We start from the raw sequence: 23,017 nt of genomic DNA on the forward strand, positions 1-23,017 counted from the left end.
CAATTAGGTCTCACCAGAGATTTCTTAAGAATTCAAAAAGAGGACATTTCTCGTTTGTTGGTTGAATTTTCTTTTTTCCAAGCTAAGAATCTTATTTTTGTATTGCAAAGCATAAAAATCAAAGCCTAATTTAAAAGTAATTGCATCCTGATTAACTAATAAATATGGGACCTAGACAGACATACTCAAAATTGTTTTCTGTGGAAAACCATTCACTTCCTCCTAGTATCTTTTAATTGGCACAGGCTCTGATGATTTTTTCCTCTTAAAAATGTTTCCATTTGTTTTGATAACAGCATCTGCCTTAAGCAAAACTAGCAATGACACTCCTGTGTCATGGCTTAATCAGGTTTTTGCCTATTTAAGGCTTCAGGTAACTTTTCCTGCTTAGGTATATCTCCTGAAGTGTCTTTAATCTCTCAGGTAACGCTTGCTAGCACTCTAAAAACCTCAAATGATTAACAACTGAGCTATTCACTGAGATACTGTGCAGTCTACCTGGAAAATGAGAACTTCAGTTCTACAAGCTCTGCTGCACCCTGTGACAAACATGAATTCTATAGTGTTCAGTCCCATTTTGTACAGCTAAACAATGTCCTGTTACTGATTGGGATGAACATAATGTATTCCATGCCAAAAACTATGGGGACCTAAACACATGAAGGAAAAATATATTATCAATATCAAGATGAACACAAGTGAAACTTGTGGTTATAAAGCCATTTGCTGTGCTTTCTGTTTTGGTAGGTTTGGTGCTTAATTGTCATTTAGAGCTTGGAATGGCCCAAGGAATTAACTATCAGAGATTTTCCCTCAGATTTTTACTATGCAAATATTTGTGCTAAAAAGCTACAAACATAAAAAATGAAGCACATCCAGTCAAAGCACAATCAAACAGGACTTAGTATCCACCAGAAGAAAATTTATTGCAAAAAGCTTGAGAGAGTCACCGTTACACCAACAACCTCTTTCCCACTCAAGTGTATACAAACAAGCAATGATTTTCTGTCTTGATAACCTACTTCAGATGAACAAAGAGTCACACACTTTTCCCTATCTCCTTATCAGCCACTTCATACATGCCTGTAGCTAACATCATTATGCTGTGGTTTTTAAAGTGTCTGTCAGCAAGTGGGTCTTTGATGTGAAGAGACAACAAATGTGGATAGAGCTGATAGATGTTTTAAGTCCTTTCTTAAAGGCTTGATAGAATAATTAAACTGATGCTCTGTACTGGTAATTAGGGGAGAAAATAGAGCCACCAGCCAGTTTGGGGAATTATTAGCAAGCTGTGCACATATAAAACACAAACGCTCAGGAAAAATAAGCAGAGTGCTTAGTACTGAAGAGTGGGAACCTAGAAGTGCTGGAGGCCCTAGGTCTGTTAATGCACAGCATTTGAAACTGCAAGAGAAAGAATAAACTGTGTGTACAAACTTCAGTAGCAAATAAAACATAAGGGAAAAATAGGACATATCTAACTGGAGACACAATTTTTTCCTTTATAAAGTACTTGGAAAGATCCAGAAGAGAGTCTCAGCACTCTGTGCCAACAGGACATACACAGTACATTAAAAGGTGTTCAGTGGCAGCTAACAGCTCTTCTGTCAGAAAGCATTTACATATCTAATAATTCTTCAAAGAGAGCTCAATTTTGGTACAACATCCCCAACAGAGGAAATACAAAATTACAGGAGCCTAGATTAGTTTGACAGCCTGGCTTCAAAGACAAAGACCAAGCATCTGCATGAGTGCTTGCACTTGTGTCTTCCTATTAACAAAGCATACATTGTAATAAGATCCTGGAGTAAGCATGAAATTATATTCCTCTAATGACTTATCAGCACATATAGGCACACAACTTATGTGTACAAAGAATGCAGCTCCAAGTTGTCCAAAACCTGCTGGAATTACAGGAGACTTTCTGAGAGGTGTCCTGAGAGCCTATATGGACCTCCTGACAAACATTTCCTTTCCTCCTAAGGAACAAAAATGTGAGAGGAACTGTAAGCCCTCGAGAAGAACTAGGACCATAGTTTTTCAAAACTCTCAGGAAATAACAAAACAGAAAGTGCAGCTACATTAGCTGAAAATGTGCCAATTGTGCCATTACTTACATTTCCTGTGCCGTACAGGAGTGATGGGATCCTTATCCAAAGTTTTCCAGCAGGTCATGGCTTCACCTCCTGTCTCTACTCCACACTACATCACAATTACATTTGATATAATGCCATTAGCTATTTTTTGGCTATGTGGAATTCCTCTCCCAAAATCAAAAGTACTCTTCCCTCTCCACTTCTTTCAGGTTTATATTTAAAAATTACATGGAAGCTATTTTTCATTTTACAAAAGATAGCCATGACATAACTTCAGCACAAAGAGACCAGAAATGTTATGAAACAAGAAATTAAATTGCTTCCCACATATAAAGAAATGTTACATGAAAACTCATTCATGACATTTAAACATTTATACAAAGTTTCTGTCAATCAAAGAATATGGAATAGAAATTGTGGAGTAAAGAAGCAGAGCTGAAAGGGCAGTTTCAAGAGCGGATGTACTCTCTTTTTAAATCTCCCCTCATGGAACAGAACAAAATACAACCCCATAGACTCCTGTTTTCATTTGACTTAGCCAGCACTATTTAAAGCTGTTGCTGAATGTGAACATCTCTAAGGCCTGTGAGAGGCCTGAGGGTCTGTAGCTTCCTCCTGCCCCAGTTCCAGCCAATCTATGCTTCTTCAAGAAGGGCAAATGAAGTTTAACTGTAAGAAGCTAATTTTCTTAAGCTTTTCATTAGGAAGCATTTCAACAGAAACGAAGGTGGCAGATGGTATTTCAACACATACATAACATCAGTAACCCAATGTTAAAAACCTGTGTCACCTTCACAGCATAGCTCCAGTCATTCAGGTTACTCACCATTACCATCATTTTTACTTGCAAAGAAGACTGTAAGAGATTTACTACAAAATACATTAAGGGCAGTTTGACAGAATTAAATATGTATAGTGTATGGTAAATAATTTACAGAAAATATATTATGATTTCAGGTTCTAATTACTTTGTTTTCATTGTTTTGATTACTTCTGAGAAAACACTCTTGCAAAGAAAAAAACCCAAGCACATGCCCTTTTTAAGAGATTAGGAACGATTGATGGCTAAGTGTAACCTTTCCATGAAAACAATTCTACCTCCAGTTTCAAGTGGGTATAAGTTCAGTAAGTTTAAAATAGCATTCCACAGTATTGTGTGGTGTCAAAACATAAGCACAATTATATGACAAAACCTAACTAGTGTCTCTGGTTTAGTGTTTGGTTGTTTTTTTTTTCCCCTGAGACCACTCGCTTTCACCTGTTTGGTCCACCAAGCAACACAACCAAGGTTTTTGTCAGCCTAAATAAACATAAGTAGTTTGCTTTGTTTTAATGCCTAGCTCCAGAAGCAGCATGTGTTAACCAGAGACAAGCTTCAGACAAATGTGTCTTAGCTGTACTCAGTGCCTGCCTTACCCCAGTGAGTGCAGCACCAAGGCATTCTGTCCAGGTTTCTCTCTCAGATGCCTGGCAATCTGAATCTGAAATACTTGCAGAGCTCCAAAGCTCCCCTTGCAGATTCAGAGTTTAAAAAGGTATCTATTTTTCTTAGAATAAACAAAATTTAAAAGTCTAAGAGAGTAAAGCTTTCTGAGTGAGGACCTGATTGTACAGTCTACAGCAACCCTGAAGTGCCTCCAGTGCCTTGCAAGCATCCATCAAACTTCATGTGCAGGGTTATAACCAGAGACAATTAATGGTACATTGACTACCTCAAAGCCACTCCTGTAAAGGATTGTTAAAGGATACTCAGCTGCTGAGTGAAGGGAACATTCTTTGCAAGGCCCTATGCATATCCCAGAATACTACACATTTACTGGCCTTTGCAAGTCCAGCTTTGTCTTGGGAACTAAAAGAAACAGTAGTTAATGCTCATTTCATCAGAGATCCTGCTAATGCAATTGTTCTCAACTCCCAAAATCATTCCGCCTTTGTTTGGAAGAGGTGCATCTCTTCACCTGCAACACATCTTATCTTTCACCCTGAAAACCCTTTACCTTTGCCAACACAAACATTTCTGGATTATAAAAAATAACATTAATATTCACTAAAATTTGCCATTAAAAAAAAAAGGTTTTATACATTGCTCAATTCTGTGTAAAATTCATTAAGCAACTTTACTCTTTGAAAAGGAGCAGCTGCAAAATTTTCAGTCTTATGCACAGCAGTGCTGTGAAACCATAAGGGCTAACTTCAGATTTGAAGCATAGCTTGCTGTTGCAGTGTGAAGCAATATCCTGTTTTAGCTATCCCAGTCCTTTCCCAGGTGTGGCAATACCTTCTCCCTTCCCCTCCCCTTGCCTCCTGCTAAGTGCTGTCCATCAGGCTTAACATTCCAACAAGGGCGTCGTCTGGTTGGTGAAGTTCAAAAGATGCTTCTCAGCCCTGGGGTCATTGGCCTAGCCAGGTGTCACTTGTCCCCTGAGACTCCCCCCCTCCCACCTGGTTGGTGGCACACCTATCCCTTCCCTCCCCCCGAGCTTAAAAGGACACTGAGACCATGCGGTGGCAATTCTGCTGTAGCTGTTACAAGATTCAGAGATCTGTGACCCTGGAATAAAACTCTGGATTAAACCCTACGGCAGAATCTGTCTCCTTTTCCTTCACCTCGCCTAAAGCCTTTCCACCAGAGGTAAACCTGAGTTCCTGCTTGCCTGGGCTTGTTCCAAGTGCCAGCTGCAACATACAGCCAGCCAAAGGTGTCTCTGAGGTGAAACACCACAGCTGCCGCCTTTGGTCAAGCAGCAAGGGCCAGACGAGGCCAGGCATGTTCCATCCGGTAATACTGGGATCATATTCCAAAATTTTGGCGCCCAACGTAGGGCTGCTCGACTTTGCAGTCCCGAGAGCTTGCTACAAAATACAAGAGATTATGGCTACTTTTAGTAAATCTATATTTACAAAATATTACTGTAAAAAGAAATTAGGAGGTAAAAAAAACTGCTCAGAATTAAAATGTCTGTGAACAATGAGTAGCCCTTGAAACATACTGAAATTGCTTCAGGAAAGCAGCAGATATCTCAGTCCTCCAAAGCTCCTTTCCTCTGCATTTCAAGTGAACTTTAAACCCCTGAATTTTATTACAAGGTTTTGTCTAATTCTTCCTTCTTCAAAGCATGATTAGAATCACCGAATCATTTAGGCCACAAACACCTCTCAGGTAATCAAGTCCAACTGTAAATCTAACACTGCTAATTCCATAATTAAACCATGTCCCAAAGTGCCACACCTACTCATCTTTTAAATACCTCCAGAAATAGTGACTCAACCACTTCCTGGACAGCCAAGGTTTGGCATTGCAAGAAAGAAATTTGCTGTATTTTTATGTTCCTGGGAAACCAAGAAGTGCTGTGGAGCACACCAAACAAACAGCTAACAAAGCTCTACAGGCCCAGAAGAGATGCTGAGTTTTTGAAATGGGAAATATTTTTGAGATTTTATTTTTATATTTTTTCCTATGGAAATAAATAAAAATATTTTAACCTATGGAAACTTATTCCTGTGGCAATAATCCAAATAACTTTAAGATTTCTTGTTTATTGTCTCATCTGCCCAGACTTTTAAGCTGCTACATTATGCACTATAGACTATTTTTAAAAAGTTAAAAATCCTGGAATTGGGTTCCAATAATCACATTGAAACAAATTACAGCTGTTATTCTATCATGCTATCAAATTTTCCCAAGCTACAACTTCCTGTAACTGCAGGAAATCAGCATCATGACTTCTTTCTTCTCCTCTCATAACTCTTCAGCCTTCTGTTCCACTAGCTCCCTAGCTCAGCACCCTTACAGCTAATGCCTACACTTTACTCCCTGTTTGAATTGATTAGTTTTTAACTCTCAGGTCTTGATTCCTGCTACCCATTTCAATACCAGATGAAAGAGTTCTTCAGTCTTAATCAAACTAGTCAAACTAGTGTTGTTGTCTTTTGGATACATTAATCAGTTTCTAAAAAAAAAAAAAAAAAGCAGAAACACTCACATCTCTTTCTTGCCCCTGAGTGTTTTTTTGAGTTGCTCTCCCTGCACCATGCTCTTTAGTATTAATAATAATATTTAAAACTGAGTAAATGCAATTTAAAAGAAGCTAAAGAATCCTGCACCAAAACCTCAATAAGATGAAGCACTTCACACCTACAAAACAAGTTATGATCCCTGCTCCAAAGAGATCAAAGACCAGACAGAGGGCAGACAGTAGGTAAAAACACTAGAGGATAGTGGGCAGGCCAGCTTTTCCAGCTAACTCACCCAGCAGTCAACACTGTGCCAGCTTTGAAGCCAACAGTACCATGTGTAGAAAATAACATTCCTAAATCTGTCTCACTGTCATTCAGTGGTAAAAGTCAAACATCTTGCTCGGAAGGTGTCTGCAGCTCTGTTGCTCATATTCTCACAGATTACAGTAGAAATTTTCTAAAGACTTCACACTTTGCTATAACCATGAAGAGACTGAGTCTTTTTAGAGTAAGAAGAGGTTAATTGTGTAGAAATTATTACCTCCCTAGAAAAAGAAAGCTTAACTTTGTCTCCGCTGTAGGATTGTGCTAGCAAACAGAGAGGACTATTCAATAAAATAAGATTCTGCTTTCATACAAAAGAAAAGTACAGCTTAGACTACTCAGCAAGTTATTAGTTTTGCATCAAGAAGGACAAGCATATTTAATATCCATAAGTCAGGAATGGCTAATTTGCAAGCAACGTTTCCAAAGGAAATATTCCCCCCACCCCCTTCCCTGCTACAAACCAGTTTTCCAATGTTGCTTATCTTCTAGCCTTCAGTCACAATCTGTTTAATTTCTGCTGTGAACAGGGGTTATTTCTGTTGTGGTGATGGTTTGGGCAAAATGACAAAAAGGTGTATAGGTAAGAATGAATGCAGGAAAAAGCTACAACAAAGGAGGTTAGAATATCTTTTAAATTCTTTTATTGCATTCATAATGAAAGCTTATGATGAAATAGAAAATTGTTATCTTTCATTAAATAACTCTTTGACCAGAAAAGTTTTTCAACTTCCTAACAAAAATTTCTTGACTCATGAAATTCTTCACTCTCCAGAAAATGGAATTAGAAGAAATGCCAGAACAATGCCAGTAAAAGAAAAACTCTTCTTCTATTTACTATTTTTAGGGCTTTATTCTATTTAAACTTAAGGAGATGGAAGAAGAGCGTAAAAAGGCAATTAGCTTTCAAGCAAGGAGAAAATAATTTCAAAAATGACATTCAGTCATAAAAATATTGCATTTGCTGTAGCAAAAGGAAAATCAAACCACATGAGCCCTCAGGTCTGGAATGCTGATCCTGAAATGACCAATGTGCTTCCAGGGAAAGGCCAATAGAAACAAACTACACTGCACACTATGGATTGTGCAATGCAGAGGAAAAATTGTGCAAAGAGAAAAAGTGCTTCCTGACCCTTGCAGCAATCAGCCTATTCCTTGAAGCATGAGATTTGATTACCTTCATCTCAGTGGGCACAACCATGAATATCACTGTATACCTTCTAATGCCCAGTGTATTCTAGCTGAGAAAGGGACACCAATATAAGAATTTCTAGAGTATTTTGATTTTGGGACCTGGGCAATAACTGCAGCAAGAAATCTATAGCAAAAACATGCACAGTAGCATCAAGCACATGAAAATACATGCATAGATCTCTTTTGAGGAAAAAAATACCGTAAGGTAATTTCACTCTAACAAATCCCATGACAATTAAATTCCCCATCCCAGAAAAGCAAAAATCTCAAACCCAAAACCAAAAGCCCCAGTGAAGATATTTATCTGATAGAAGCTTTAGGACAATCCATACATAGATATCTGACATGTGGCATAGACTCCTTTGGTCTGTCCTAAAACTTGAGTGCAGATTTTTGCAAAAGCCCCAAAAAGCACTCCCCAACAAAACAATCAAATAGGAACACAGGCAGTTGAACATCTGTGTCCTGCTCAAAAATGCACTGAAAAATACATGAAATCTGACATGCCTTAACTACAGAAGAACTTCAGCCATGCAGTGATAATGGACATATAAAATCATCATAATGTTATGATGATATATGTTAATAAACACCATAATGTTATAAACATCTTTAGACTACTGCTCTGTTGGTAGCACTGTCTTTCCTCAGTGCATACATTATTAATTTATCATTCCTCTGCCAGCTGCAAGCCTCTTCATCTGCTTCATTGCTAAACAATTTCATTTGAACCTGTATGGAAAGAAGGTAACAAGTCCAAGAAGTTTTGCTAGTTCTGCATAAATCAGGTAACATGGTCCACTACCATTTCCCACCAGGAATGAGAGTTTCAGGGGACGTTAAGGGTAGAAACAGTGTCATGTGCTGAGCAGAGGTGCAGAGAGCTAGACACTGTAGGCTCAGACCAGAGAGCATTGGGGTTACTGAAGCAAGATGGTGAGCTTCTCACTCATGACAAATAATAGGTTTAATGAACCCCTAATCTCCCATAAAATATACTAACTCCAGTTCTGGATATCACTTCTAATTTTTACATTTACCTGCAATGTTACTCTCTCCCTGCAAAGCTAGAAGTCTGTTCATGGGTATTCCTTCTCATCTGAGCATATATGACATGTACTAAAATTTGAATAAGAGGGAAGGTGGAGGTTAGCTCAGCTTTCATAGCTACTTAGGAGGAGCTATGAATGGCCTCCCCTTTTCTCCTCTTTGTAAACCTGTCAGTGTACTAGGAATAAGGCGTGTCTAAGTACCTAACTGTACAGGAAGAGGAAGATTGACCACTGGGTCACAGTGTTCCTGTCTGATATCATCTCCAAGACACAGAGGACAGAAAGAAAATCTTGTTCAACAACATATACAAAGAAAGCTATTACTGCAGAAATCAGAATTACTACAGTGTTTGCTAAGATGAGTGCCTGGGCAAGCACTCATTGAAGATATTCTGTTCAATGCCTTTTTAACAGCAACAGTAGCACAAGATTAAAAGATTTATGGTTAAATATCCCACTCTTTCCTGAATCAGAAGTTTTAGTGAAGAGGCTTATGGATATGTTGCATTCTAGCTTCCATGTTACCAAAACACTACACCAACCTTCCTCTTAAGTTTTACCTCCTCTACTCTGCAAGTCCACCTCTGTAAAGCAGTTACCATATGCTCAACTCACAGCTTGCACTTGAGCTTTCTCTATTTACACAGGATCTAAACATACACTTAAATGCTTTGCTGGAAAAGAGATGAATTTTCAAGTCATGGACATTTTGGAATCAAAGTCAAAGAATTAAGAAGTCCAGAATCTGGATTTGTGGATATACAAAAGTAGACTAGCATGCCTTTAACACAGTCTTGTGAGTCCTTTCTGGGATGAATGTGTGCTTGAGAGGACCAAAAAGAAATAGGAAAATGTCTTCTTGTTGCCCAAAGGTATTTTATGTGGTGGAGCAAGGGGAATATAATCAGCATTAAAGTGCTCTTCATAAATAATGGACAATCTAGCAGCTTTTATCTACTCTGCACTTTAAAATAAAGTTTCTACTGCTGAATATTTCACAAGCAAAAGTCATTTATTGTGGCTTTTAAATTATACAATTCAGAAACTGTTAAGAAAGAAAGTTCTACGTTGCAATGCAATAATAGTGAGTTTTGAGAAACATGGGCCACCTTAAATACATATTTTGAAACCTACCACATACAAACTCATGGGGACATCTTTGCCCTGAACTGTAACTACTGGTTTTTAAGATGTCCAATCCTATTCAGCAATACAGTATTTAATATCAAGTGAAGCATAAACCTTAACATACATTCTCCTGAGCTGTCAGTTCTAGTTTGCATTTCTTATCAAAATATACTGCTGATCACAGGTCATTTAGATGTGCAGCTGCGACAGCCATTTTCAGGAAATTAATTTTCTGCACATTATTTTAAAGGTGTATTTTATTACAGCCTTTTCAAATGACAATTAGAGTTCCACATAAACAAAACCATTAAGGAAGCACACTGGTGAATAGGTGAATTGTCAAGATAAGTTAGAAGCAACCTTAGCTCTGTCCTCTGTGAATATAAGGCCACGACACAGACCTACTGCTGCATCCAGAGACAGATGTTCTGTGGGTGTAGATCAGCACGACTTTACAGAAGTCAGTCGTGCTACATCTGGTTTCTATCAACAGAAGCACTGGTATGCTTCTCCTTAGCACCATAACATTTACAGCATCCCACACCTATAAATGACCACCACGGGAGCTGCTGCACTTCAGCACACCAAGCATCCAGAGACTTGCAGCCTCAGCAACACTGAAACAAGTGCCTTCAGAACATTAGCAGGTACCATCCCTTAGCTAGAGCTATCCTCAGGGAACCTTTTAGTTTTTTTTTAACTCCACACTTCCAAACCACAGAACTACTCTAACCAAAAAAAACCCCAAAAACAACCAACCCAAAACCCACAAACACCCGCTGTCCAAAACAACAAAAAACAAACAACTAACCTACAATCAAAACAAAAACCAGATTTTAAAATATCAAAATTCCTTTTGTTTTTAAAACAAAGGTATTTTCTAGATATGGTAACTGAGCTCCTACCCCAATTCCTCTTAGCTTATTCACAGTCCCCAGTTAAAAAAAAAAAAAAGATAAGGAAGAAATTAAAACATGAAAGGATCTATCTGCAGAATTTAGAAGCAATCAGGACAAACAGTATCATAAAAAGCAAATCATCAACATACAACCCCCTGCATATATAGATGCCAAACCAGTCTATGGCAAAAAAATAAGTTTATCGAATGACTTATCACACTGCAAGGAGGAAATCTGAGACACCTGGCTAACCTCAAGATCAATCATCTTTTTTAGCAACAAATTCCAGTGAAAGTCCCATAAAGTGATGGGGCGTGCATTAAAACACAATGTACAAAGCTATTCTTTGGATTTTAGATACTCTTCTGTGCATTTGTAAAAATAAAATTGACCTTTAGCACTTATTTCAAGTAGGCTTACAGCTTTATTGAGATCATATGTCCCTCCTACATTTACCAGCAGAAAAAAATCAGGCAGATCTGTCATGCGTGATTTGGCATTAGACACCTCAACTGCAGCAGTAAGGTTATTTTAAAGAGTCGTGTCTGCTACAGTCTGAACCTTATACAACACAGTATCATTGCCAAACATCTAAAATAGTTGCTAAACTCTTTATTTATAGACCTAGTGAATGTGGCCCTTAATAACTCTGGTTTACTTAGGATGGTATTCAAAAGCCAATATTGTCTCATTTGTCTGGGTCTGTCAAACACAAATACCAATTTGGAAGCTGCAAGAAATGCACAGGTTTTATCCTGGTCCATTGCACAGAGGCAGTTGTGGGGTTTTTTTGGTCAATAAATTCTCTCAAGACATTACATTTAAAAACTTCAAGTGTTTCAGCCAAATTATACTTTTAAAACAACTTTTGATGCATGTTGGCATCAGGGCTAGTAGGAACGATGATACCTATGTGCTCTCTTGCTGCCTTTTGCATTGCTCTTCTCTCATTACATTTCATGGACATGAGTGGAAAGATAAAAGAAAAAGATCTTTAGTAGGGAAAAAAATTCAAAAGGAAGATGTCTCTGAGGGAGGCAAAGCATCTCAGTTTTGCCCCCTGCTTCTGCAAGGAGAAAATGAAACTTGTTGGTAGAGCTTGCCAAAACAGACTGCAGCTGGATCCAAAATATTATTGATGGGTAACTGAAATTTATACGTATCAATAAACACCAACACTCTATACTAATGAAGATACAGACGTGCTCTTCTGTTTGATAGTATCTAACAATTTGTCAAGGGACTGTAATTGAAGCCAAAGACAACTTGTTTACTCTGTATTAAAATACAGTATTTAATATCATGCTTTCAGAGTAAATTTTATGTCTATCATCTGATATTTAAATAGAGCTTCAGGTATTTAAGAGAAAATGGGATGTGTCGGTTTAGATTAGCAATCCAACAAAGAATGACCATGATACTTATATAAAATCAACCTATGGACAAGGTTGTGGAATGTAACAACCACGAAGTTTCCTACACCAAATCACCCAATGGGAAATCAACTGACTCCTCTAGAAATTATGCAACTTTCCTGCTTCTTATAGAAGACAGCCAAAGAATAGGTGCCCATTTCCTCTATTCCACCCTCATCCCTGTGATGCCACAAACCAGTAAGAGAGAGAAAACAGACATAGTCATTGTGAGTGCCAGTCTTCTACGTGGAACTATACCAAAAAATGCTTCTTGGAAGAAAATCCTTGCATTGAAAAACTCAGGTATCACTGAACTCACTCCAGAGTTCTTAGAGGTCAAACAGATCAACTTACGTAGCTCTCCTACTTTCAGAATTTCACACAGCATCTTTGTCAGCTCAATGCTGCTTCGGCCAAATGGGCACTCATGCTTGTCTTCTCGACTGCTGTTCTCCAGGACAATCTGAAGGTGGAATCAAAATGGAAAACAATCAGTTTGAAGAACTCATGAGCTGCGACACTGTTCTCCACATCCAACATTTACAGGAAATATCAGACTTAGTCTAGGAAACTGTATGAGGAATTCAGGAAAATGTATTTTCATAAACCTTAGTCTTCCCCACAGCTAGATGACCTATGCCATTTATGTCATGGCTTGAAACTGAAAGAGAGTAGATTTAGATGAGATATTAGGAAGAAATTCTTTACTGTGAGGGTGGTGAGGCACTGGAACAGGTTGCTTAGAAAAGCTGTGGATGCCCCATACCTAGAACTGTTCAAGTGTCCCAGGTTGAATGGGGCTTTGTGTAATAACCTGGTCAAGTGGGAGGTTTCCCTGCTCTGAGGTTGGAACTACATGATTTCTGAGGTCCTTTCCAAACCATTCTATGATTCTATGTCTGAGGCACTAAGCAACATATAAACAGTGCTGGTCCATGACCAACTGGGAAGTTCTGCCATTGCTATGCAATGTTGCTGTTCTGCACCATCCTGACTTGGAGAAACTGAAGTAGAAGCCAAAGAGAAAGAAATAGTTTCATTTTAAATGTGGTGGATAAAGGAAATTAGGTAAATTATTGATAGGCATGAACACACCTAGAAGGATCTATATAACCAAATTGGGACAGAATTTTCATTATTGTATTCAGTCTTCAAAGTAGTCTCAAGTGATAAAATCAAACAGCACACAAAGGAAGAAAATGTCTGCATTCTCTCTATTATGAAAAGAATTTTTGCTTATGTGCAAAACATTTGAGAGAACAATCACTCTTGTATCAAGCCCATGAATGGTGCAAAAATGACTGAAGGAGAGTCTTTGCATTCTCTATTGAGCAACACTGTAAAATAAATGGAAGAAAATAACTCCTTCTACATTTTTATACCCATTAAGTTCTGCCATATCTGATACAGTGGAGATAAAGTTTGCCTTGGCACTACAACTAAATAAGAAATGAAAAGTTATAAAAATACTATAGATTTCACTGAAGCAGTGAGCCTGAAAAGAAAGAGCAGAATAGGGTCTGGGGAAAAAAATGAAATTGTCAAAACAAATTTGAAGTAAAAAATTGTCTTTGCAGAACAAACTTTGCACTTTACAAAAAAAAACCCCTCATCCTAAGCAGTTGCTGCATAGCCTAGGGAAGGGGGACAGAAGAAGAAAATTAATTTCAAAGGTAAGATATTTTGCCAAGCAGCAGAGAATCCCAGAAGATCTCACATTTTTTCTCACAAACAGGTGTTTAGACATTGCTCTCTGCCTTGCATTCCTCCTGTCTTGTTAGCCCCCATCTCCATCATGGTTTTTGTTAGTTTGGCTTTTTGTGTTGTTTGTGGTTTTTTACTTGTTTGTTTTAAATCTTTCTATTTTTGCAGTAAAGAAAGGTTTGCAAAGGGCTTCAAGGCTGGAATTCCACCCAAAACCAGGAGGAAAGGTGGAGGGAAGGAGCAGTTCAATGCTGGATGGCACTAAAAACTTTCCCTCACTCCTCAGATCTTGGTTTTGACTGTTTAGGTCTAGATGGAGACCTGCTTTTAGTGCTTCTTTCCTGTGAAGCAGTTACACATGGGAAAAAGTGAAAACCCTAAAGCAAGTAGGAAAGTTACGTGCTTCACACAGCATGCCAAGGTCTCTTCAAAAAGCATCTATTTTAGTCCTACAGTACAAAGGGCAGCTTCTAGCTGCTCCCAACCCATCACCCAGGGATGTGAAAGGGTGGATGCTCTCTGTGTTACGAGAAAACGTGATCTCTCTGGTTTGTTTTCCAGTGCTGCTGCTATTTCCTTTGATTGCTTACACTTCCCACAGAAGCTTACAAAGTCATTAGGGATATGATATATACTTTATCACCACAAATTTTTACTGGTCTTGTCCAATAGTACTGTGTCATGTTCCAGAGTCCGCCAAGAGGACTTTTCCTTATAGAAGTTTTGGTTTAAATGCCAGGCAATTGCTCCATGTCATCTCTGGGTAACAGTAAATCAGAGAAACACCCCTGCTATTTTTGTTTTACGTTGCTGCAGCCGCTGTTCAAGAAACATGTGAATATGACTTTATATTTTGGATGAGTCATCCTGCTTCACTCTCTCTCTCATGGAGGATAGAGCTACAGTTCTACACCCAAAAGCAGAAGCAATGATAGAGTAGCACCAGCACAATGGAAAGCTGTGTGTCTCAATATCTCCCTAAGATTACTTCCCTCATTCTTTTTATTACCCTGTTTTATCTCTCACATAATAAAACATAAAATCTGCATACTGGAGCAGGGGGTTGCTTCGACACAGATTTAGATACAGCAGAGAAACACTGGTAATAAAATCAATGGAGAGGCAAATTGAAAGGGCAAGGGGGAGGGAGAGGGAAGCATGGGGATGTATTTCTCCTCGCTTCTGGCAAATGCACTTTGTTGAGTCTCACATTAACCCGACATATTAACATTTCATGAGCACATAAATATTTAATGTGACACCATATATGCATATAATGTAAGACAGAATTACAGCAATCAATAAGAATGCCAGAGAAATAGTTAAAGCACTGTGTATTGCTATAGAGCAAATTAAATGGCAATTTGAGTAATCAATATGTAAAGCAGTCTTAAAATGATCCTCAGAAACACTCTCTACAAGCATCAGTTTTTTTAGCATTTGCTGTACAAAATAAAGCTGTGCTGCCATGTCACATTTCTTTAAGAAAGTAAGATGGACGGCCCTTTACTGCATCTAAATATCTGTAGGCAAATTTGACAGATATGGATCTTCTGCAGGAAACAGCAACAGTAAAAAGGGAAAGAAAAAAAATAGGTTCTTATAAATATCCAAAGAGAAATCATTCCTGGTCTTGGCAACAGATTTACAACATTCATTATTATATTTGTAGTACTCTTTTCACGACTTCACGACTCATATCCTGTTCCAAAGTAAAATGCTATAAATAGAGCTGATAAGGACATGGTTTTAATGTTATTTCCTTTATCACTGTGGTTACGGAGGAGAAATAAGCAGGGAATGGACACATTCCCTTCATAAAGTGGTGAAAACAATACCAGGGAAAGAAATATAACACACAGCTCAAGACAGAAAAACATTTTGTTCTATCTATAGAGCATACTCCTGGCTTGAGTCACGTTTTTATCACAACAGTTATTTTGCCACTGGAAGGAAAGTAGTGAGGAAGCCGCAAGCCCACACAACCTTCCTTTAAATGGAGGTCTATCATTAATGCTCATTAAGTGCTTCACCCTATTATCTTCCTCCACCTCCCCATCAAAAATCCACAGTGAGCTGCAGATCCACCAGACATTCACAATCAGCAGCCACAGTGGTTAAATTTTGCTTGGGGAAAACAAATATTCAAAAGCAGAGACCATGGACATTGCAGTAGAATTCCTGGCACCACAGAATTGCAGAATCATTTAGTCCACCCATTAACCCAACTTTGCTGAGTCCAGCACTAACTAAGCCATATCTCCAAGTGCCTACATCTACATGTCCTTTAAATACCACGAGAGATGGTGACTCAACCACTCCCCACTCCCCAGAGCAGGCTGTTCCAGTCATTGACAACCTTTCCCATGAAGAATTTAGGTATCCAACCTAAACCTCCACTAGCACAACTTAAGGCCATTTCCTCTTGTCCAGCTGTTTCTTCCTTGGGAGAGAACAACTCCTACCTTGCTACAACCTCCTTTCAGGGAGTTGTAGAGAGTAATAAGGTCTTCCCTGAGCCTCCTTTTCTCCAGGTTAAACACCCCCAGCTCCCTCAGCTGCTCCTCATTGTGCTCCAGACCCTTCCCCAGCTCCATTGCCCTTGTCTTGACAAACTCCAGCACCTCAATGTCCTTCTTGCAGTGAAGGGCTCAAAACTGAACACAGGATTCAAGGTGTGGCCTCGCCAGTGCTGAGTGCACAGGGATAATCACTGTCCTGGCCACAGTACTGCTGATCCAAGCCAGGATTTCATTGGCCTTTTTGGCCACGTGGGCACACTGCTGGCTCACATCCCATCTTACTTCAGTACTTTCTTGACACTGGTTTGCCCTTTATTGCAATACTACAAATCTATTTGGCTTCCCTTTATTCTGATACTACAAATCTATTTCTAACAGTTTTTCCTGTCTTCAGTCCTTGTGAAGTTACAGAATTGGGTAGGTCAAGCATGGAAATGCAGCTTAAAATACACTAGACATTATACAATTAAAAACCAAAATAAGCTCACAGTACAGGAGTATTAAATTCTGCAGATCCTCTTCTCTTCCTCTTGTGTCTTTGATCAATACTGCCCATTACCATGAGGCAGAAAAAAAAATCCACCATAATGTGTAGTATTCAACAGCAATGTATATTTTTTTTCTTTAGGGAAGAGCAAAAAATTCCAGACAAAAATCTCAATAGAAAAACAAAAAAAAATTACCAAGAGAGGGCAGACAGGAAATATCTTAGTGATGTTCTTTGTAAAAATAAACAAGGGCAAAAAACAATAGCAGCTCAAAAAATGGAAGGGAAAAAAAGAAAAACTGAGTGAGAGAATCATAGCATGAGAAGAAAATGAATGAGATTAATTGACTAGCAGAGAGGAGAGAGGAAGAGGTTGAAAAATGTTTTTTAAAAATGTAAGGAGGTGAAATTTTTAGGAAATCAGTGTTATCCATATTCTTGACAGTTCTACAAATGCAAGTCTGTAGCCTGTTAAGGCATTAGAATTTGACGGTATTAGTAGTAGAATACAGTTCTGTACAGTTATTATTATTTTAAATTATCTACTATATAGTTCCATCCATCTATGGAACTAAATCCAGCTGGTGTCCAGTCACAAGTGGTGCACCCCAGGGATCAGTATTGAGCCTAGTCCTGTTTAACACCTCTGTCAATGATTTGGGTGAGGGAACCAAGTGCCCCTTCAGTCAGTTCACAGATGATGCCGAGGTGGATGGGAGTGCTGATCTACAGGAGGGTAAGAAGAAGGATCTTGACAGACAGATGGATGGGATGAGGAAAACTGTCTGAGGTTTAACAAGATACCTACCATTGGCCTGGCCATAAAATAAAAATTTGTTCTGAAATCTAATTTAAAAAACCCCAAACTTATAATAAAGAAAAAATATATAAAATAAAAATATGCAAAATTATTAAATAAAACCATTAAAAGTTATTTTTAAATTTAAAATAAAATAAATTTAAGTATCATGACAAGATCACAGGGAAATAATGCAAATTTCCCAGTAGCAAAAAAACTCCTTACAAGACACCAACCTCAAAATCAAAAAGATTTTCTAAATTTATGGCAGCGTGCCTTTATGATTTTCCATTGAATTATTCATTGAGTCTGTCACTACCTCAGGATCCCAGAATAGACCCTCAGAAGGCAGTGGACTATGTGAAGGATTTTCCACACTTGACTACTATGGGTTTTAAAGTCTGCATCAGCTTCAGTAGTGAAGCTTATACCTTATATCTAAGAGTTAATGACTGACAAAAAGCAAAATTTTGAAGACAGGTGTCTTCAAAAAATCCAGGAGGCTGAAACCACCAGACAGAAACATTTCTCCTTCACTGAGAAGAAATATCGACTTAGCCAGTCCCTTAATCCTTCATATTAAAGATGAAATTGTCTCAAAGCATATTGCCCATGGCAACTGCAGATGTAATTCTCAGATTCCCAAGCCAAAATCAGAGCTTGGCAATGAAATAGAGATGCATTGCGATTAGGAAATAAATACAGAACTGAAAGAAAGGCAAGATCCACTCTAGCTGCATTAATACTTCTAATAAGTCCCAGAGCAGGCAATTCAACGAATATTGCTGCACTATTAAAAAGGAGCATTTCTACAGACCAATTTTGTAAAATGATCCTGTCTTAATAGAGAACAAGCTTTTTAGCAGTCTGCTGCAGGTTAATATCAAGAGGTTCAGAGAGCTATTCAGTAGAGATCATAAAAACCTCCTTAGACCCAAAATGAAAGGTCAAGCAGCATTTAAATATCCAGAAACTGCAGGGATCCTCTTCCTTTTCTTGACACTGCTTTTTTTTTTTTCCCCTAAGCCTCCTTATCACATATGGTAGGCTTCACCATTCCCTCTGCATTTAGGTGCTTTAGGTAAGTCTAAGAAGCAAATCTTTAAGATATGCTTCCTGAGAAGGGTAAGAGACTACTGCAGACAGACTCCATTTCCATTCATCCTCATCACCAACTTTGCTTTCTTCCTAAGATAGCTTGTCATTTGCTTCAGCTTCAGCATCAGTCTTCTTCCAACATCCTTCACTCTGCCCTGTCCCCTCTGACACTGTATGTTTAATTTCCAATGCTTCCCCTCTCTCTTATCTCACTCTTCCTTGACATTCCTGAGTCATTATAGAAATTTCTCATGGCAAAGCTAAAATAAAGCAACAGTTATTTCTGTCTGCCTCTGGGAGACATTAGAATTGCAATTTAAACAAAGATCTGGAAGAAAACTTGAGACCTTCTACAGATATTGAAAAACAAGAAAGGAGCCACTGACATGCGATGGCTTAACATTTCCAAAAGTTGTTTTTTTTCTGGAAAATTATGATGAAGTTATACTTTTCAAACAAATGTAGTGCCAAACAATCTCAAGCTAAATATGCATGGTTCTGCAGGTGCTCAGCTAGCAATAAATTTTCATTCTCACACAAACACCTTAGCTTATGAAGCATGACTGCAATTTTTATTTTCCATCTAAAGATAAATATGCAGTGGTTTGTCTTGTATCTTCCTCCTTTCTTTACAGAAGAACCTTCTTCTCTCTATGAAGAACCAACCAAATAATCATAAAGCCTGGTGGTAAGGCCCAAGATGAGAAGGCTCCATTGCCCTGCCATCCTCAGAAGCAGCGCCAGAATATGTTCTTCACTTTGCAAGTCACAGGTATGTGAGAGGGCATTGAACTGGTCCAGTTTGGAAACTACCAGTCAGGTGTTCCTCTCCCTCCATGCCCCCCACAAATGTAAGAAGGCAATGTTTTTCCTGAAGTTCTCCCCTGGCTGACTAATGGCAGAGGTGGAAGGCAGAAACCTGCAGTATTTGCAGAATATAGCAGACATAGTTTTTGATTTTTTCTTTCTTTCATAATGTAAAACATGCCCTATGGGTGGCCTAATCTTATTGTGGTATGGCTATATCTGAGAAAAACATCAGCCTTTATAGCACATCAATGAGCCTGGCAGCCAGAGTTACATCACAAATGCTCTGGACATGGAGTAAATGGGAAAACCCATGACAGTCAAAAGCTAGTTTTCTTTCCTCATGCATAAGCATCTCAGCTTTGCAGGTGGAGGGACTGTGGCTGCACAAAAATTAGCCCAATCTTTGTATGCTACTGCTGCAACCTTGGTGTAATTCAAAACCTTTTGAGGACAGTTGCTAGGCTTGCAACAATTTCTGCGCCCTTTGGATCAGAATGCAATTTAGACAACAGCTGCCATAAACCTGGGAACGTTTAGGAGTGCTATGAATGGTGGAAAGTGATCTGAGCTCATGCCATATGCATCCCATTGCACATTCCACACAGGGCTGTGCAGAGAGTGCCATGACTCCTGCACAATTCCCTTTTTCAGTGCTAATGTTCTGTCTATGCTGCAATCAGCGACTCCAGGATTTTGCATCTTTAACTGCAGAGGGACCCATCTCAATCCCCCTCAGTGATGGAGGCCCTCAGGGTTGCCCTGTAAAGGAGAAACATTATGTGATGTTTGGGAAGAAGCAAAGCACAGGCAGAAAGACACAGATATGTGAGTGGAATGGAAAGCTTGGCTGAGAAAAGACAAGAACACATTAATGATCTGGGAACCTGGCTTAGGCAATTAGCTCTCTTTGCATTCATACACAAGACTCACCAGGAAGACTCATGTAAAAAACCTCATTTTTCTCTCTATCTTCTACAGAAAAAAAAAGGTTACATCTTTTCCTACCATTTCTGGGAGGGGAGGAAAGCATGGCAGAAACCAAGCTCAATTTTATTTCAGAAAATGCTGAAGTTATATGTTGGACTCCTCATATCTGATCAGGAGAGAGTGAGTAGGCACGAGGAGACTTTGTGAATTGACGGAAGGATGTGTAGGCAGCCTCCTATACAACAACTGCATGGGCTAGAAAGTATACGGCAGACAGTCTGACTGTGACTCAACCCATTTGGGTTCTGAAAGGTCCCTGCAGGATGCCAGCAATCTTCCTGCCTGCATCACTGGCACTTGCAAACAGCACCTGCTCCTCCTCTCTGATTTCTGAAAGCTTCAAATGCAAAAGAGCTCCCTCCTCAGCCTCCCCAAATGTAGCTGCTGGGAAGAAGTGTCCCTGCATTACAACTGTGTGAGTAACCAAATTACCAGCTCAGCAAACTCAGGGGAAGGGGGATTTTCTAGTACTGACCATAAACTAAGTCAGCTTCTAATTTTCAGGTAATCAAAGTAATTATTGGTGCAACCGAAGTCCATGTGTTGGGTTTTTTTACTTGGAACACTGTAATAATAACTTTTAAAACTTGTTTTAAATGCAAGAACAATGCATCTTAGAAAATCTAAGAGCATACCACTAAGTATCTTACACATCACTCACAAAAATTTAGAAGCGTTGGATCCATTATAAAATGGATCCAATTTTCAGTATGGATTTCAACACTGCCTTCCCAGCCCCAGTGATAGTCTTTTATATGGAAAATCTTACTTGCAATATCAAACAAATATTTGAACAAAATAGATAAAATCAGCAGGAAAAGTGATAAACTTTTTCTTCTGCAGATGAAACTTGAATTTCAGGCTAGAGTAAAATGATATTTTTCCTACAGATGAAGAGCCTACTAATCTAATAAAGGGCAAAGAACTGGACATGAACATGGGCAGCCACCTGGACAGAACCCAAAATAGGTGACCAGCCAATGTTCAGACCCAAGCTGCTAATTTTATTTGTATTTTCTGCCTGAAGCACCAATCCCTTGTGCTTAAACAAAATGATGAGACACAGTATGTGTCCTCTCAAGGCAGAATCTGACCCCAAAGCAGCAGTGAGTCCTGCTAGAATATAGCGGGTCAGAAACACAGAAGAAAAATATAGACAAGCCACCAATTTGTCAGTCATCAAATTCATTAGAATAAGAAAGGTTTTTTCCACAGACTCTTTAAACTCACAAAAATTAAAAGGCACACTGCTACAAGTTACCAGTAAGAAAAATTTCAATATGTCTGTATTGAATAAAGTCTGCCTTCAATGGTAACTTATAATTTTATTTTTAAAATTAGTAGAATGTGAAGCTGAAGTAGTTTTGGAAATGAATAAATTGAAAGTAGGGGAACACATGACTTGTCTGCTACAAAAGAACAAAAAAATTATCTGTCACAAAGCTTTATTCCAATCATTTTCTTCTCTGTTAAATTTAATTATACACTCTAGCCGTCCTATAATTATAGATCTTGGGAAGCTGCCAATTATTTCCTGTGGAAGATTTTAAAATTTCTTGCAGAAATTCAACTACTTCCATCAATGCATTCCATATACTATGTCATCACCTTTTAAAAACCAAACCTCTATAGTGATTGATTATTTAAGAGCAACATGAAAAAAATCCAGTGCATATCAGTCACTGATAGCACCAGACAATTAATTAAAGAGAAAGAAAAGATAACTCAACAGGAAACCAACTCAATAGGACACTTTTTAAAAAAACCAAATGATAGCTAATGACACCACACAGTCAAAGAGAACATTTGGTTTTTTCCCATTCACTAAACAATCTTTCTACTGGAGGCTCCAGTCAACTTGTATGGCAAACAAAACCCTGAGGTTCAAAATCTGTTAACTCAAAGTTTGTATAAACACCGTGTTTATCTGAAAGAAGACAGCAAGTAAAGAAAACATATTACTGCAATTTCAGAAAAAAATATACAACGGGGAAAAGGTGAATGAAAGAAGTGGATTGTGGAGAAGTAGTTAAAAAATAATAAAACAGGGGGGAAAGTGTGGTTATTTTTGTTTCTTCCTTCACTGTGTGACACCCATAATTTCACCCCCAAATGCCTTTTGCTTTCAAGATGCAGAGTTACCCATCTGCTGCAGTGCCTTCACACCCATGTTCTTTAAAAAATTGCATTTGTATTTACTCCTCCTACTTTAGTGTGCTAAAGTACATTAGTTTTCTACTGGCCTTTGAAGACCCACTGCCAGCCCCCAAGAGGGCACCTCAGTTTCAGACATTCTTCCTACCTAACTAATCTATTTTGCAAATTACTTCTAAGCAGAATCTCTTATGAGAGGCAGAACAAGGACTGAAAAGGGAAGAGATTACTTATTGACTGCATTCTCTTCCAACTTCTACTTATCCATTATTTTCATTACTACAAGAACTAAAGGTCATGGAGCAGGGGCATCCTAAGAGTCACAGGTCAGACTGCAGGGAATTGTGCTGCCCATTAAAATGCAGCACTGCCAATACGCTCACTGAAACCA

At 38.6% G+C, this 23,017-nt stretch overlaps 1 protein-coding gene across 2 annotated transcripts in view; it reads right to left on the reverse strand.

Annotated features, from left to right (window-relative positions):
• ELMO1 (engulfment and cell motility 1) overlaps positions 1-23,017 on the reverse strand; it is a 302,032-nt gene that overhangs the window by 136,002 nt on the left and 143,013 nt on the right. For both annotated transcript variants that reach the window (XM_066556588.1, XM_066556597.1), the window contains one exon: positions 12,420-12,528. In XM_066556588.1, coding sequence (XP_066412685.1) covers positions 12,420-12,528 — 109 coding nt within the window. The remainder of the gene's footprint in view (positions 1-12,419; positions 12,529-23,017) is intronic.

This window comes from Molothrus aeneus, chromosome 1, assembly GCF_037042795.1.
Source record: "Molothrus aeneus isolate 106 chromosome 1, BPBGC_Maene_1.0, whole genome shotgun sequence".
NCBI lineage: Eukaryota > Metazoa > Chordata > Aves > Passeriformes > Icteridae > Molothrus > Molothrus aeneus.